This window comes from Siniperca chuatsi, linkage group LG17, assembly GCF_020085105.1.
Source record: "Siniperca chuatsi isolate FFG_IHB_CAS linkage group LG17, ASM2008510v1, whole genome shotgun sequence".
In the NCBI taxonomy this organism is placed as follows: domain Eukaryota; kingdom Metazoa; phylum Chordata; class Actinopteri; order Centrarchiformes; family Sinipercidae; genus Siniperca; species Siniperca chuatsi.
Window position 1 is genome coordinate 1,506,751 of NC_058058.1, and position 17,252 is coordinate 1,524,002.

At 44.2% G+C, this 17,252-nt stretch overlaps 1 protein-coding gene across 1 annotated transcript in view; it reads left to right on the forward strand.

The window, feature by feature from the left end:
• The window catches only part of LOC122864524 (semaphorin-6D-like), a 111,909-nt gene that overhangs the window by 64,208 nt on the left and 30,449 nt on the right, over nt 1–17,252 (forward strand). Inside the window, 3 exon segments of the mRNA XM_044172056.1 lie at nt 1,390–1,563; nt 1,674–1,814; nt 4,778–4,855. Of these exon segments, the coding sequence (XP_044027991.1) occupies nt 1,390–1,563; nt 1,674–1,814; nt 4,778–4,855 (393 nt within the window).

The following is a 17,252-nucleotide window of genomic DNA, read 5'->3' on the forward strand; positions in this document are numbered from 1 at the left end:
GTAAACTGCTTTGTAACGTTAACGCCGTATTTCTACTGTTTACCTCGCGACCGAAAGTTGAAATAGTAAATAAAGTTGAAATAGTAAATATCAAAACAGCGGAGAGTAATTCTGACACGAAGTGTGACTTTAATCCACTTGTTGTTGTTAACTGGCTGATTTGTGTTGGATGATAAGATTTAGTTGTAATAGAAGAAGACAGATGACTTCTTCTTCCTCTCTGCTCTGCCACTCTGTGATGGATCATTACGTCTGCTTTTTTTTGGTAGACATTTACGTACGGCTCTGCAACATAGTGATTTACAAGATGCAACATTAAAATAATCTCCGTCGTCAAATGTCAGAGCCAGTGAACTGAGTCAACATCACAAGCTCCCGGACTGTGATGGGAATTTTTAACATGTCTTTGCATCTAAATGTAGAAATGTATCTGAAATGATCGTCGAATTTAACTGTATAGCAAGTTTAGTCAGCAGTCAGGTTTCAGCTTTCGTCCACCCAGATAACAGAGGAACAAAGCTCTCCTGGGAGCTTTAATGATAGAGAAAGAGATCCAAGATGTCAAGAGGAAAGTGGAGAATGTCAACTGTACCCCGAAGAGGCGTGTTTTAAAGTTGCAGCTCTGAGAGGCAGCGGATCCATCATCCCGACCTGAAGCAGGGAGGATAATCATCGGTATCGGCTTTGATTAGTCGTCAGCTCACAGGAAGTTCTCTCCCTCGCTGTCTCTGCCTCGACGCTCTGAAAATATCTGACCTTTTATAATCTGCGTCTGCAGGTTTCAAATGAGTTTCTGATGGATTCTAATTACCAGTCTGGAATGGGAAAGAGACTCTTTATTCCACGGTCGAATTAGCCTCCGCTCTGGAAAGGCCCGAGCTGACCCAGATAATGATGATGTCCAAAGGGCTGCGCAGATCCTCTAAGTTATATAACATCAGTGCGGGACAATCAGAGCCCTCTGAGGTTTTCTGTCATGGAGAGCTGTAAATGTCCTCCACATACATTGTGTGCTTGTAAGTTGAAAGTTACTGCCTTTAAGTCATTTAAAAATCCAAATCACCAATTAAACAAGATAGATTTGATTTGTTTGCCATTGTGAGTTACATTATGTTAAGTTACTTTCAAGTCCAAAAAAAGTTCCCTGGGGACTCTTGGCTTTTACAGGCACTGCCCTTCTGTCTACACTAAATGTATAAAGATATAACAGGGTTACTGTCAAGGTTTATATGAGTAATAAAGAGGAACTGTTGTTATTTTAGTCTTTGACACTTTGTTGACTTTACACATTCAGCCAAATTCCCTCGGCAACAGGAAAGTTTAACATTTTTTACAGATTTTACAGTTTCTCACAGATCACTGAGTCTCCTTTTTTTTTTTAACCCCCAGGTCCAAGCTGACCCAGATTGTGGTGGATGTTTCGGCTGGCCCCTACAAGGACCGGACGGTGATGTTCCTGGGCTCAGACGACGGCAGAGTCCTGAAGGTTTTGGCCAACACGCATCCCAACGACAGCTTCGGATCCAAACTGCTGGAGGACATCGACGTATACAGTCCATCCAAGTAAGACCCGAGTAGAATATTCTAGTGCTCGTCCTTCTGCTGAGGACTGCTACCGCTGCTACTAAACCATTTAATATCCATGTTCATATAATTATGATCTGTGTGTCCAGGTGTAACGTTCAGGGTCAGGAGGACAGGAGGGTTCTGGGATTGGAGCTGGATAAGGACCATCATGCCTTGTTCGTAGCCTTCACCAGCTGTGTCATCAGAGTGCCGCTCAGCCGCTGCACCCAACACGGAGCTTGTAAAAAGTAAGACAAAAGGACTGAAACCAGCTCCTCAACCTGCTTTAAAAAAAAAAAAAAAAAAGACAGATTAGCACTGCCCCTTTCTGTTGTCCTGTGCACTCAGTTAAAAACAGGATACTGTTAAAATAAAAACAGCAAAGCTTCAGTTTTCTGAAACGTGACAGCATAAAAAGCAGCGAAATACTGTAATTTTGTTAATTCTGGAAAACATCCAAAAATCAGGATGGGGGAATCTTTTTAAACATTAATATATGGAGCTTAATTTGGCAACATAATCAATACTGTGGAAGCGAGTACATGCCAGGGGAAATGGGGATGCCTGAATAGCTAAATATGAGCAAAAAGAACCTCATTTATAGACGTCATTAGACTAAACAGAGCTCACTGCCCAAATTACAGCACATTCATCACTGGCGAGGCCCACGTGCACACTCACACTCACTAATCAGACTTATTTTAATTACTGAGTAGGATGAATGAATGCCAGCCGATGGCACAGAGTAGCTTCCAACAGCTGTTTCTCCATCACGGAGAAAAAGACAAAGCCACTCTGTATCTCTTCATCACCTCCTTCGTCGTCTGGGAGCAGAGCTGTAGACCTGAAAAATAGACTCAAGTTTGACTTGAGGACTTGGACCTTGGCCTACATGAGGCGTGACTCCCTCCCTAAAGAGCTGACTAAAGTTTTGTTCTGGTACCATCGAACAGTAAAAATGTATAATTCTATATTATATATATTTATATATTATTATAAGACATGGCCTTGCAAAGCCACGCAGCTTGAAACAGCCTTGAAAGCAAAATGTTCAAATACCAAATGTCCTTTTAGCGGTCAGCAGACTCGAAAGACTTGACACTTCTCGTCTTATGACTTGGCAGTTTGCTTATTAATACTTGTCTCAAATAGCTTCTAACTTGATGTGGGCTTGTCTTCAAGGACTTCAGACTTGCCTCAAATCACTTGAGACACCACTTGGACTCCTCATGGACTTGAGATGTGACTTGGACATGTCTCAAGTGACTTGAGACTTGATTTGTGATTTTTCTCAAATGACTTAATAAATGGCATAGTCTTGTCTGCAAAGACTTAATACTGACTTGGACTTTATTTAAACGACTTTTTTTAACTTGCTTTAGGGACTTGATCTCACAGATTTGAGATGTAACCCAGACTTGTCTCTAACGGCTTGAGACTTGACTCAAACTTGCGCTAACAGACTTGGGGCAGGACTTGAGACGTGACTTACTCTGGGGGCCTTAAGACTTGTCTCAAATGACATTACCTGGCTTTCTCTAATACTTGAGCTTCCATTTGGACTTGCCCTAAGACAGCTTCGAGTTGAGCCTTGTCTCAAAGGATTTGACGCGTAACCTTGACCTGTCAGCAAGGATTTGAGGCTCGACCCAAATTGCTCAAGACTTGACTTGCATTGACTTGCCCTCAAATGAATTGTGACTTGAATTGGACTTGCTCTTTAAGGACGTGAGACTTGACGCGGGACATGTCTTAGACTTGCTGGAAAGAGTTTACTCTAACAGACTCGAGACATAACTTGCTACCCGTCTCAAGTCACTCGAGATTTGACTTGGACTTGATTCAAATGACTTGACTTGCTCTAACGGACTAGATATGTGGCTTGAGCCTTTTCTCAGAATGACTTGAGACGTGATGTAGACTTGCCGCTGTGGACTTGAGGCTTGACTTGGACCTGACTCTAAACTAGCTTCCCTTCATCCTCTCCTTGTTTCCATCCTCCCTTCCACTCTTCTTCTTCTCTCTCTGTTTTTCTCTACACTGGAGTGAATGACAGTATAAGTGGTCTCTCATGTCCTCAGTTCCCAGTGGAGTACACACACACACACACACACACACACACACACACACACACACACACACACACACACACACACACACACACACACATCTTTTAGATTAAGTAAACATTTATAATCTGACATCACTGACAAACTTTATGTGTATTCATAAACGCACACAAAGCTGTCACACAAACCTACTGTCTTCTTAATGTCTAACACACACACACACACACACACACACACACACACACACACACACACACACACACACACACACACACACACACGCACAGACACTTCATCTTGTCTCAAAGCCTGTCACCCATTACCAGTTCAATTTGTTCACACTCTGCCAGTCACACACACACGCTTCACATGCCAAACACACACAGTTCACAGTCAGGCCAGCCAAAACAACTGTGTGTGTGTGTGTGTGTGTGTGTCAGACAGTTAGCCATTCAGACTCACACGTGGCAGCAACTGATACAGAAGAATGACTCTGCATCCTCTCCCCCTCTCTCCCCCTTTCACTCTTTTGTCTCTCCATCTGTTTCATCTTCTCCCTCTCTCTTTCTGTTTCTACCTTCTCTCTTTTTCATCTTCTGTTTCGCTTTTGTTAAAATCTCCCTCACAGTCTCTGTCTGTCTCTGCACCATTTTCTTTTCCCCCTTTCATCCGTCTTTTTCTCTCCACCTCTTCCCTTTATTGTCTCTTTCGGTCTCCTCGTTTCCTTCCATTCCCTCTCCCTCCTCCCGTCTCTACCTCTTCCTGCTCCCCACTTCAGCTGCATTAGCCTTGTTTGGAAATATAATCGATCTGAAACAACCATTACTGCCTGCATTCAAACAGTTTTCTGGAAGTACCCACGGTTACCGAACACGGCAGGTGAAGAGGCGTCACATGACACTACCTAAACCGCCCTGAAAATAACTTAATCTTAATCTTCACACTAAATGAAGAGGCCGAGCAGATGTAGAAGTGTAGTAAGCGGTAGAAGCAGCAGCGGTGAGTCTGACGCGACTCTGTGCTGATTTAATCGGTGCTGTGGAAACGTATGGTATGCTTTTATTTGAGACTCTGCCATTGTTTGAATACAAGCTTTTCTAAACAACAAACGTCCCTCTTCCTCCTTGTCTCCTCTCCTCCAGAGCCTGCCTGGCCTCTCGTGACCCATACTGCATCTGGCTGCGGACCGGGAGTTGTGCCAACATGGCGCCAGGTTTCAAGTACGTGTCACTTCCTATTTCTCTCTCTCTCTTTCTTTTCATTTTTTTTTCTCTCTTCCCACTCAGCCGTCATCAATCTGACAGCTAATAAAGCTCTGACGGCTCGGCTCGTATATCTGCCGCGGCGAGCGAAGGGTCGTATATCTGTAAGATGTAAATCCATGATGCCTTTCACACTCACAGCCAAAGTGAAAGGATGGATGGGGAAACATAATGGGAACAAATGTTAAAATGGATGTCGGTGGGAATATACTGCGTGCACTTTGTTGGTATAAATCTCTTGTCATAAAACTTTGTTGAAAAGGGCTCACGATCAAACTCAGTTTGTTCCCCGAGTGCAGTAAACGTCCAGGAGTTTGTGTTGGTGGCAGCGGAGCAGAGAAGAGCTTCAGCTCTCTCTCGATAACCTTAAATCTCCTCTCAGTTAACTTCAAAGTTAGTTTTTTCCACGTTTCCTGACCTTGTCACGCTAACGGCCAGCTACACATTGACATGACATGTCATGTTGACATGACAGCGTCACACAGTGGCTGCAGATTGGTCGCTTACTAATCTTCATAATCAGATCCTGTGACTGTCGTACACATGGAGAGCCATCCTGCCGGCAGTAGCCGTCAGAAGACGAGTAGCCTGTGGCCATAAAGGGGTGCACGTGGCCAGCATCAATACTCCTGGATGGCTGTGGCATTCAAACCATGCTCAGTTAGTTTGTGCCAACAAAATCTTCCCCACCCCATCACTCCTCTGGTACTGCTGCGTACGAACACAGGGAACAGTGTGTGAAGCTCAGCTGACTGGAGATAGATTGTTGAGTCACGGACACTCATAAAGGAAGTGAGTCATGTTCTTCTTCACTGCTCGATAAACAATTTGATATTTAAATCAATGTTTTAACTCTCTCCAACAAAGCGAACAGGAACTGGTGTTCACGGGCTTGAGGTTTTAGATCAGATTAGATGAAACTTTGATGATCATCTGGGGAAATAGTTTTCTCAGGAGACGCTCAGCTGAGGAATCGTTTCAGAGTCCCGACTCGGGCAGACGGCCGGCGTGCTCGGCCGGTTCTCGATCGCTGCTCTGCAGATCACGCAGCCGCCGTCCCCGCAGTGCCGCTACAGCCGATGCGCTTCGTTTCAGTCCAGGCGGCAGATGCTGCAGCAGCTGAGCAGCACAGCCTCCGTGTGTTTCTACAACAGATGCAGGCAGGAGAAGAATAACGGCTGCAAGAGTTCATCCTGCCTCTTTGCAGTCTTTCTCAGGGTCATTTAACTGTGCATTGGATCATAGGAGTGATTCAAAGTGAATTAGCTGCTGCTGAAAGCTGCTGCCTGCTGCTGCTGGTGTCACAGAGCAGCACTGAGACAAACACCTGATAAAACATCCAGCAGTTTCAATAAGCTCAGTTTCAGAGTCTTGGTTCTCATTTGGAACGACGAACCCTTTGAATGCAGCTCTGACTTGCTCCTGCGGCTGGTTCCTTCTCCAGAGTGAATATTAGAGCAATTTACCAAACTGATACAAAAAAATGTGACTCCTCAGAAATTTAGTCCGAACATTTTTAACTAACCCTGATTCAGGGCCGTCGTACTACATGGCACCATTCTGAGTCGTTACCTCCCGGAAGTCTTTTCACTCACCGGTGGCTCATAAAAAATAAAAAACTGTCAAACTGAATGAAGCGCTGTCCGAAGCACCAGCGATGTCATCAGTCACGTGAAACATCTCTGCGCTCGGGACAGCGTACGTGGCGGTCATGTTAGTGTTTGTTGGCATTTTCACTTTGAAATTGAAATCGTCTCTGCACAATGTACCTGATTATATACAAGTAAACATTTTTGTTAAGGTTCCCTTAAATTCCTTTAAACAGTTGTTAAAAAATAAAGCTGTCACTACTCTCTGGTGGGCAAACTATAGAACGGTGATTCTGTTTCAGTACATATCGTAGCATCCAGACAGCATGTCCAGATCCAAGCAGAGTGCAGAAAAGATCTAAGCTCTGAGTCTAAAGAGGTGTGTGACGTGCAGACATCTTTCATCTTCATCATCTGATCCTCTTCATCTTTTCGTCTGACCTCTGAGACCTGATGCTTGCTTCTTCTCTGGGTACACCCAGTCGATCACAGGGCTGACACAGTGGGACAGACAACAATTCTCGCTAACAATCGCACCTACGGGCAATTTAGAGTCGCTAATTCACTTAACCTGCATGTGTTTGGACTGCAGGGGGAAACCGGAGCCTCCTTGCTGCGAGGCCACGGTGCTCATTAGAAGTCACTCTGGCTAAAACCCAGACCGATATCCGAACAGAACTTTACTCACGCAGCCAGCACGAGGACTGATGTGTTGAGTTCGTCTCTGCTGCAGCGGTGGACACGGTCGACCTGCAGCAGTTTATAACTGATGATATTTACAGAGCTCCCAGGAATAAAACACCCCCACCCGCCCCCGAGGGACAAATATGAAAATAATATCACTTCGGGCGGTGGTGGGGGGGTAATTGACGTTTTGGCCGCAGATCGATTGTCATGAAGTGCTGTGGAGTGGGTGCGAGCTACCTGACGCTTTGGAGTTATTGATTGGAAGGTGGTGCAAGGGAACACATTTGATTTCACAAGCTACTTGCTGCAGTGTGTGTGTGTGTGTGTGTGTGTGTGTGTGTGTGTGTGTGTGCTGCTAAAATCTCATCTTGTCTCGGCATATTGATGGACTGGAGCGCAGAAACGCAGGGGATCGACTCTCGTGCCTTGAATATAAAGTCAAGCTAAAAGCATTTGGGAGTTTAAAGAAGCACCTAAAGGAGTTCCTGAATCACTGAAGACCTTTTTCCCAAATGCATCATATTTACATTAAAATTAGGGGTGTGACGGTTCAGTTAGTGCCTCAGGTCTGGGGTCACGGTTCGGTACGTGTTTGGTGCAACAGAGAAAACAAAAGGAATACATTAGATACAGTTTTTATCATAAATTTAAAAACATTTTCAGCTCGTGTTTTATAAATCTGAACACAATCAGTGTCAAACCCAAATATTCCAGCAGGCAGGCATAAATAATCCGCACTCACTCTGACTGTGATGTCCTCCACAGCTGGCAGCTCTGTCCGTTCGCCCGTCCCCTCGAGCCTCGGGGGGGTCGGGTGTCTTTTCTTTTCATACACTGCTGGTCGGAGGAGGCTGAGTTCACACGAGTCATCAGGTTGGTCAAAGTTAAAGCTGGTCAACAGGGAGCTAATTAGCTCTTTTTAATGTTGTCTTTAGCTACTGTTGAAGGAAATCGGCCTCGTCTTCCTCCTCTTTCTTCTTGCCTTCCTCCTAATGGAAGGTTGGAGTTCTGGTCGACCAAATAAAAAAAAAAAAACGGTCCAATTTTGGTTTTTGCAAATTAATTTTTTAATTTTTCTGTTTTAAATTGAAGCATGAAGAAAGGCAGACAGGTGACACAGAAGTAAAAGTAAATATATTAAAGTGTAACATTATGCAAGCAGAGGATCGATACCAGGTGACGTTAGAAGATCAATACAAAATACATAAATAAAGATCGGTTTTGTTTTGTTCTTTTCATTTAGACATGAAATACCTTTTATCCAAATAGTGTGTGATGTATAATTTATTTTCCGGTGAATTAAGAGCCTAACTCGTTTTATGTGGAAAAAGCCTGCGTGGTCCTTCCCAAATAGTGTTGTCTAAAGCAGCGGTTCTCAAAGTGGGGTCTGGGAACCCCCAGGGGTCCTTGAGGGACTTCCAGGGGCCCCCAGAAAAATTTGGAATATTTTAATTTCACTATTATTTCATTGACTAGAAGTTAGCCCAGTGACTATTCTGTCCATAGGTTTCACACTCTTCACTGTTATTAATGAGGCTCCTAACTGGACCGTTGGTTTTTGATTCCGACATAAACAAAAACCTGGAAAAACAGAACTGTTTTTCTTTTCTTTCTTTGTTTGTTTGTTTGTTTTTGGTTTGAAATGAAAAAGTGAATAGGCAGAATGTACACGGACCTCAAATGACAGAGTTTATGGAGGAGCAGAAGTTTGTTCTGGTCCACTTCTTTTACTCTTGAACCTGGACGTGTCGGTTCAGCTGCTGAAAAAGAAGCAAGACGGCGTGGAAATGCAGTTTTCTCCTGACTCCTCCACACACAGGAAACAATAATATCTACAGCAGCAGCAGACACAACTGGCATTTTAATACAAACGACAGCGGAGCGCAGATGGTGCAGAGACGCTGCAGGAAGATTAAAATGGACAGGATGAGCCGGCGGAGATGAAAAGAGACGAGGAAGGAAATGAAGAGGCAGGCGAAGACGTGATGCAAGAGGTGGAAAGGACAGAAGAAGCAGAGCGAGATGAGAGATGGATGAGAACCGCTCAGATGGAGATATCTGTGTCAGAGAGTTAAAGGAAGAGGAAGTAAAACAAGTAGAAAGACACACAGAGGCAGACAGATGAAACAAGGTCAGGTAATTCTCTTCCAGACAGGTTTCTGTCTCGACGCGTTGAAGGGATTTCCACTTTAGTCTCGGTCAGTTCTGGCTTTGATAAGGTGGATTCACAGACTTTACAAGCTAACATATTTATACATATTTATAGCTTTATAGCTGTTTTCATCTATTGTCTATGACTCTTCTCTCTGTTTTAATAATCAGCATGTCAGCCCCTTACCACTAATTTGCTTTGCCAAATATGTTTTATAAGAAACAGACCTGCTGCACAGGAGTCACAGCGAGGAGGTTCAGGACTTTCGGCTACTAAAACCCTTCGGTTAGAAAAAGAGAAAAGCCTCAGCTGTTTGTTCAGAGCCTGAAACGACATGTTTACTCCTACTTGACAACAGCACCTGTGAGTGAGCAGGAGACAGTTTCTTCCGTCGGTCCCGAACCTTAAAGTGCAACTGCAACGATTTTCCACATCAGAGTGCAGTACTAAATCAGCGGAGTACTCTTTTGACCACGGAGGTGACGAAACAACCTCAACTCCAGGTTCACCTCCTCGCTTGTTCTGAGCGAGTCACACGGTTCTTATCAGCCGATGAAGTTTGCTCAGATCTGGAGCTGATGTTCAAACTTTCTCCTATTCCAAGCATCCACCTCTCATCCATGTTGGCTGAAATGTTGAGCTCGACACTCTCAACTCAAGATTCACTGACTCGCTTCTTCCTGAGCTTTCGAGCGTATTACACAGTCCTCAGCCTCAGACTTTGAGCTGACATTAGTCATGTTTCCATTAATTGTCAAGTGAGTTTGAAGCAGACTTTTGAAATGTAGCAATTAAAAAAAAAAAAAATAAATGTTCCCATCAACTAGTTTGGAGCGAATAAAGTAATCTGAAAGCGTAGTTTCGTCATCCTGCAGAAGTCGGAAGTATAGGTAAACCACAGCACTGCACACGTTAACATGTCGACCTGATGGTGGCGCTAGATGGAGAGTCAGAGGATCAGCAGAGTGATTACAGCTCATCCTGAGGGGAGCGTGAACATGCTGAGATGTTTCAGTCTGGACCGAAGACTGTCTTCATATGAAATGGTTGAACTGAATCAATTAAATGTCCGCACCTTTTGGTTTGGCCTGGAGAAATGAAAAAAATGAGGCTGAACCTTTGACCTCCCTAATCCTGACAGCACAGAGGTCAAAGGTCAGAGCCAAACTGTTGGACGATGATGACATTACAGTGACCGCAGGGCCAACGAGTGAGGAAGAAAAGGGAAGAAAGTTCCAGGCAGGGAGGAGGAAAGGATCGTTAGAGCGAGTAGAGCAGAAAGATTTGAGAGGAGAAGAAGAAGATGGATTCAGCGGAGGGACGACAGCGATTTTTAGCAGAAAATGACTTTTCTCTGTGTCTAGTCCTACGTTCTAAACTAAAGCTACCGCACTGACCTACTAAAAGTCTCAGGATTCCATGTAATTCATCAGCAGACATCATTGCCTTTAATCAGCATCATAATGTGTTATAACGTGCCTGGTGTTTGTTGCGTCCCAGGCTGAAGCGAGAGCAGCCAGCGTTCGTCCCGTGTGCTCTGCAGCGGAGGAAAGTTTGACCGAGTTTGGTGATTATCCTCTATTAGCGTCAGTGAAGATCACATCACAGCGGTACAAGTTTTAGCAGTCCCTCATCCTGCATCTGATCTGCTTCTGTTAGCATCAAAACCTCCGACACAGTACAGCCCAGTCACCAGGCCCCGGCCTGCCTCTGCAGCATCCTCCGCAAAAGGAAATTTAGATTGTATCTACACAGTTTTTTACACATTTCAAACCAGACCAGCTAAATTGGGGGTTTCAGGAACCAATCAAACTAAAGTTTGGTCTTTAGGAAACAAACCAAGTGTAGAAAACCACAACAGCTGGACCTCAGTTCACCTGGCTGAGGCATAAATACAGAGCAGGGTCTAAAGACAGGTATTATTCACAGCTTCACTCAACTGAACATCTCGGAGCTAAAGTGAGTTTAGCTTCTCCAACTTCAGCCGATAAGTGGAAGATTTCCTCCAGGGAGGGAGGCAGAGACGGAGAGATGGAGGGTGAAGGAAGGACGGAAACAGAGGAAGTTTAACAGCTTACATAACTTCAGCTAACTTCAGCTGAAGAGAGAAAATGGAGGGAGAGAGAGAGAGGAGGCAGGTGGAGGGAGACACACAATAAAGAAAGAAAAAAGGTGGGAGCAGAGGAACGAACGAAGAGGGACAGACAGAGGAGATGAACACCAGATGGACTCGGTTGTCGTGGCAGCAAGTCAGCCGTTTCCCTGGAGACAGCCTGTGTGTGTGTGTGTGTGTGTGTGTGTCAGAGACAGTGTGTGTCTATACTGTTTAAGTTGATCCAAAGGTAGGGTGACAGCTGCTTTAGCAACACACACACACACACACACACACACACACACACACACACACACACACACACACGCTGAAGCATCTGTTTCTGAACAAAGACGTTTGTCCCTAAACTGCAGAGACCTGCTCGAACACAGTGATGGAGACGGACTGAGAGCAGAAGTGAAACTGTAACTTCCTGCTTCTGTTCCAAAAGTAAGAAAACCGCATTCAAAATCTCAAACTGACATTTGTTGTTGACTCCATGTGTTCTAGTTCAGAACCGTTAATCTACGTAGAGCGTCGTGGACAAAAATAAACTGGAATATGAAAACGTATTCACTGTCTTGCTGAGAGTTCGATGAGAAGATTGATGCCACTCACATCTGTACGCTAAATATGTAGCTGGTGCCGGCAGCTGGTTAGCTTAGCTTAGCATAAAGACTGGAAACAGGGGGGAACAGCTAGCCATGCTCTATCCAGGGGTGAAATCCACCTACCAGCACCTCTGACGCTCACTAAAGCTCACGTTACGTCTCGATTGTTTAATCAGTACAAAAACAAGCGTTAAAGTCACAGCTTGGCGTTTTATAGGGGATCATTCTCCACTGCCTGACAACCTCACGATGATGACAGAACTCCAGCCATCTCCCCATCCGTCTCCTGGCTGCAGGTGCATACTGATGGACAGAGCGAAGCTAACCAACTGCTGGCTGTACCTTCATGTTTACCGTTCAGACATGAGAGTGGTATCAGTCTCAGTCTAGGCAAGAAAGCAAGTGAGCATACATCCCAAAATGTCTCACTATTCCTTTAAATGAATTCTTTGCATGTTTTTGTTGACAAATAAAGATGAAATGACAAAGACGTTTTTTTCAAAGAATCGCGTTATTGCATGTCTTTTCTTCCTGGGTCGTTATAGCCGAGCACAGCTGCAGTGAGCTCAGTGTTGTTGCGGTGTACAGGTCTCCGTACAGGCACCATGGTACCAAAGCAGCAACTGCGCTGTAAAACCAACAGCTGTGGTTTTTACATTCTTGTTTGTGCATGTATTAAACGAATGAGATACAACGTTTATTAGTGAGCTTTGGAGGTGTTGCTAGGTGTATCTTTGAACTTTGGACGGAGCAAGGCTAGCTGTTTGCCCCTGCTTCCAGTCTTTATGCTCAGCTAGGCTAGCTACATCCTCCACCGATTTTCCACATCAGTGTGTGTTTCCAGGTGTTGGGGAGTTCTACTGCAAAAAGTAGTTTAAAGCATTTTGTCTCTCCAGAGGAAGGAAGTGATGTCACTCGAGTCGGCGTCGGTCGGGGCTGAAGGGTTTCTGTTGGTGTGGAGTCAGAAAGAAGTGAGCTCAGCAGACCTCTGCAGCTGCTGCTCGTCTCTGCTGCAGGCTGGAGACTACAGTAGCCGCCGCTAGCATAACACACACACAACTGTCAGAGGAAGAGTTGCATTGTGGGTAATTTAGGCACCAGGCAAGGAAGAAGAACGTGTGGAATAAAAAAGATGATATCTCTGGTTCCGCTGCATCGATTCTGAACCGTCCACCGTGAGTTACAGGAGCGCAAATGTCTCTTTTAACGCACAGACATGAGATCGTAATTAATCATAATCACGATCATAAATCACAGGCAACAATCATATTTCATAAAACCCCTCGAGGTCCTCGTCAGTTAAACATAAACGTATCATTTTTGTATTTTGAATTTTAACAATTGACTGATGCTGTTGTTTTTTCTTGGTCTCTTGAGTAAATGTACTTGTTTTTCATCCCTGTGTTCAGCCAACATGACACACACATACACACACTTTCACTCACACGCCAGCAAACCCATTCAAATTAGTTATTATTCCTTCATCATCTTCACACAGTCCAACTTACCTCTTACCTCCCTCCATCACTTTAAGAACCTCCCCTAATCTCACCTGTGGGTGGCGAGTTCCTGCTGCCGCCTCATTGGACCTGCGGGGTCGGGTTTATGACTGTTACTAGTGCAGGAATATCACCGCTGTCAGGTTTAAACTCATGTAAGAGCCGAGGCGCTTCACCCCTCCGTGCCCCGTAGATATGAGTCTTCATTATAGCGTGCTAAATGTCAGTTATATCAGTCTGTTGTTCCTCGGCAGGGTTGGATTTATTGAAGGTAAATAACTTATGTTTCTGCATGAATATTGATATACTGTATGTGGCACTGACAACGTGACATGACTGAGTGTGGTGTAATACTGATCCGTATACAGAGTTGTTTTTAAATCTTTTGATGCAAGTCCGAGTCAAGTCTCGAGTCATTCGAGACAAGTCCAGGTCAAGTCTCAAATTGTAAATATGTTTTTTAAGTAAGTCTTTCAGAGGAACTCTCAAGTCAAGTCTCAAGACTTTTAGACTTTTAGGGCCAGTCCGAGTCAAGTCTCAAGTTATTCGAGATCACACCTCAAGTATTTTGAACCTTAAGTCCTTTAGCATTAGATTTAATGACATCTTTGATAACGATGACATGATTGTTGAGTCTGCTGTATAATGCTCTATATACCGAGCTGATTTTAAGTCTCAAGTCTTTCAGAGCAAGTTTCACTGACTCCTCATAGCTGAAGAGAGACGGAGACAGTCGATTAAGCAGAGAGCTGAGATCACACCTAAACAAAATGTTTATTAAAACTCATATGTCATCAGCACGAATGCCTCATGGAAGTGCACAGAACCTGCAAATGTTCGCTCCTTTAACTGAAAGTTTCTGCAGACATTTATACATCCTGATTACATTTCACAGCCTTTCAGATCTGTTAACACCTCCACTATAGAGCTTCAACGTCGAGAACATGAAAATACAATTCAGCAACAACAGCGTCTGATAACTTGGCTGTATTTTAGAACTGACTGAGTCTATTTTCATCCCTGCCTCCGAGTAACTCCCCGCTAGATGAACGAGGCGTTTAGGTGCCCAAGAGGGTTCGGGATTTATAGCGGCTCGCCGTCGCAACAGCCTCCTCCCGTTCTCTTTCTCTCTCCTCGCTTACAGCTCAGCCCACGCTGGCGGAAATGTAGCTCGAGAGATGCAGGATATATGGTGATGGAGAGAGAGACTGAGTGATAAGGGAGCTAAATATTGAGTGCTGAGGGGGCGGATGAGTTAGCAAATAAGTGAGGTGGGGAGAGGTAAATATAGAGCGAGCGAGGACAGGAAAGCATAATGATTTCATAATAAATCCGAACATGTGCAGTTCATTAAATGTGATCGAAATGTTCTGCAGCTCCTCTGTTGCATGATTCATTGACATTTTATAGGATTATGTGGTCTGTATTTATTGAGAGAAAACATATCTTTTGTCTGTGAATGTAGAAAAAGAAAATGTACACTAAATGAAGTATGTGAACGGTCGGGCACTGCAGCCGTATGTGATGGTAGAACAGCCTCCGCTCTTCTGCAACAGGATGCAGCCATTTGCCATTTAGGGCCGTGTGCAGACAAGTTCTTCCACAGAAACCTGGGGAAACAATTTCTTCATGGAGCTGGCTTTGTGCACAGGGGCGTTGTCATGTTCAAACAGGCAAGGGTCATTCCCAAACACTACCACGCCTCCAGGAGCACTGCTGGGCTGTGAGGGGATTTTTGGTGTAGTGGCCACACTCTGTATTGCAGGATGACGTGATGCACACTGGCCCAAAAATACTTTTCAGCATTCACAGTCATTACAAAAGGAACGGCTGTATGATGTGCCACAAACCCCCAGAATGACTGTTTGCAGAATCAGAATTTGATGCATTTAGTCCAATAAAATTAGGAGTCTAGAAGAGCTGTATCATTAAAGTATTTTGGTGTGTGGGGGAGCCAGCAGAAAGTCAGCTGGCTTGGCCAGAAGAAGTCTCCAGTCAGTGAGCAACTTCCATGGGAATGGTTTGGGTGCTGTCTTGGAAAACGGACAATTTTCTTAACAGATCCATAGTTTTATCCATAGTAACATCACCAACTGCCAAAAATCAAGTGCCAAAAACCCCGACTCAGACCAAAAGTACACTTACGTATGTGGACAGGGGTGCCCACGTACGTTTCATCACATAGTGTACCTGCAGTTGTAGAAAAACAAAAGCATTTGTGGCGTTTCTCTCTGAGTTTATGTAACACCATGAGCAAAGGCTTACGTTGCCGGCATGCTTCTTCAGAACTGCTTGTCCGATGTCCAAATGGCTTTGGAAACACTCTCCCCCCAAACCTTCCAATGGTCCTCCAGGACAGACTGTCTGAAAATGTGCGCCGTTATCTCCATATTTGCACAATATCTCGTCTCCGCGCTCTTTCTGACGGCCGGCTTTTCTCTCCGCCTTAAAGTGTGGCCATTCAGAACAGCTTTAAACACGTTTGACCCCGACCCTAAAATCAGGAATTTACAATGCCGTGTCCGTCTGTCGCAGCAGCGTCACAGCACTGCGACTGCACGTGTGAAAAAAGAAAACAAGTGTGAGAGAAGGGAGGTATGAAAGAGTACAGAAGGATGGAGGACGAAGTAAAAACTTAATGGAAAAGAGAAAGTGATAAATACAGAGACAGCAAAGTGCAAAGGGAATCCACAGCTAGGAGGTAGAACACTGATGCTATTAGAGAAAAGATAAAAACGCTGTATGTGTGAATAAGACAGACTGAATAACAGAAAATAAGAAAGTTTATAAAGTATGAGCAGGTGAAGACTAACAGTGAAGTCTTTTTGTTAGTGTTTTTGTATCATAACAAAAAGTTTGAATAAATGTTTCTTTACTCACTCGATCACTCAGGTGGAAAATGTGTTTTCCAATACAGACAGAATGTGATAAACAGAGCTGGAAACACGTCGTGCCAAATAAATAAGGACGTGGGCTGAGCATGATCAGACTGATGAATGGTTCTGTCTCAGAGCACCGCAGTTTGAAAAACAAAGTACCTTTTCATTCTCTGAAATCTTTCTGGGAAAATATCCGTCCACCTCGAGAAACATCACGGCAACTCCAACCTCGTGTTGATGGTTTATGACTGTAAGCTGGTTCATTGGAGCAGCGCCAAATGGTTCCCCTTTTGTTTTTGTCTTTAGATAGAAAACTTCATCATGAACAACTCTGGCTGACTTTAAAAAAATAAGACGTTTGCCAGAACTACTCAGTATAATTGTTGAAAGGCTTTAGATTTTGTTTACGGGTGTTTTTCCCCACAGATGGCGATGTTGGTCCATCTGTCCAACACTGAGCACGATGTCTCCAAAACTACTGGCCAGATGTACATGAAATTAAAAGTGGATAATGATGTCCTCATACCTAAACCATAAAATACACTGTTTGTCAGCACCTTCCAAAATGTCCTATTTGACTGGTTCAATAAAATGTTCTGTGGTTGAGGTTTGGTTAAGTTCAGGCAACTAAAGCTACTTATTAAAGACAGATTGTGGCCATAGTTAAAAGAAACCGATGTTGACTGTTGGTAGGAGATGGCATATGAACAGCAGTCCCATCAATCAAAACCAGGCTCTGTCTGCTCTCTCGTCTGTTCTTGTAATCTCATGGACTTCTGAAATGTCACCAGTGATGATGCGTACTGTCAGAAATTCAAATTCCACATAGAGATCTTCCCTCTCCTG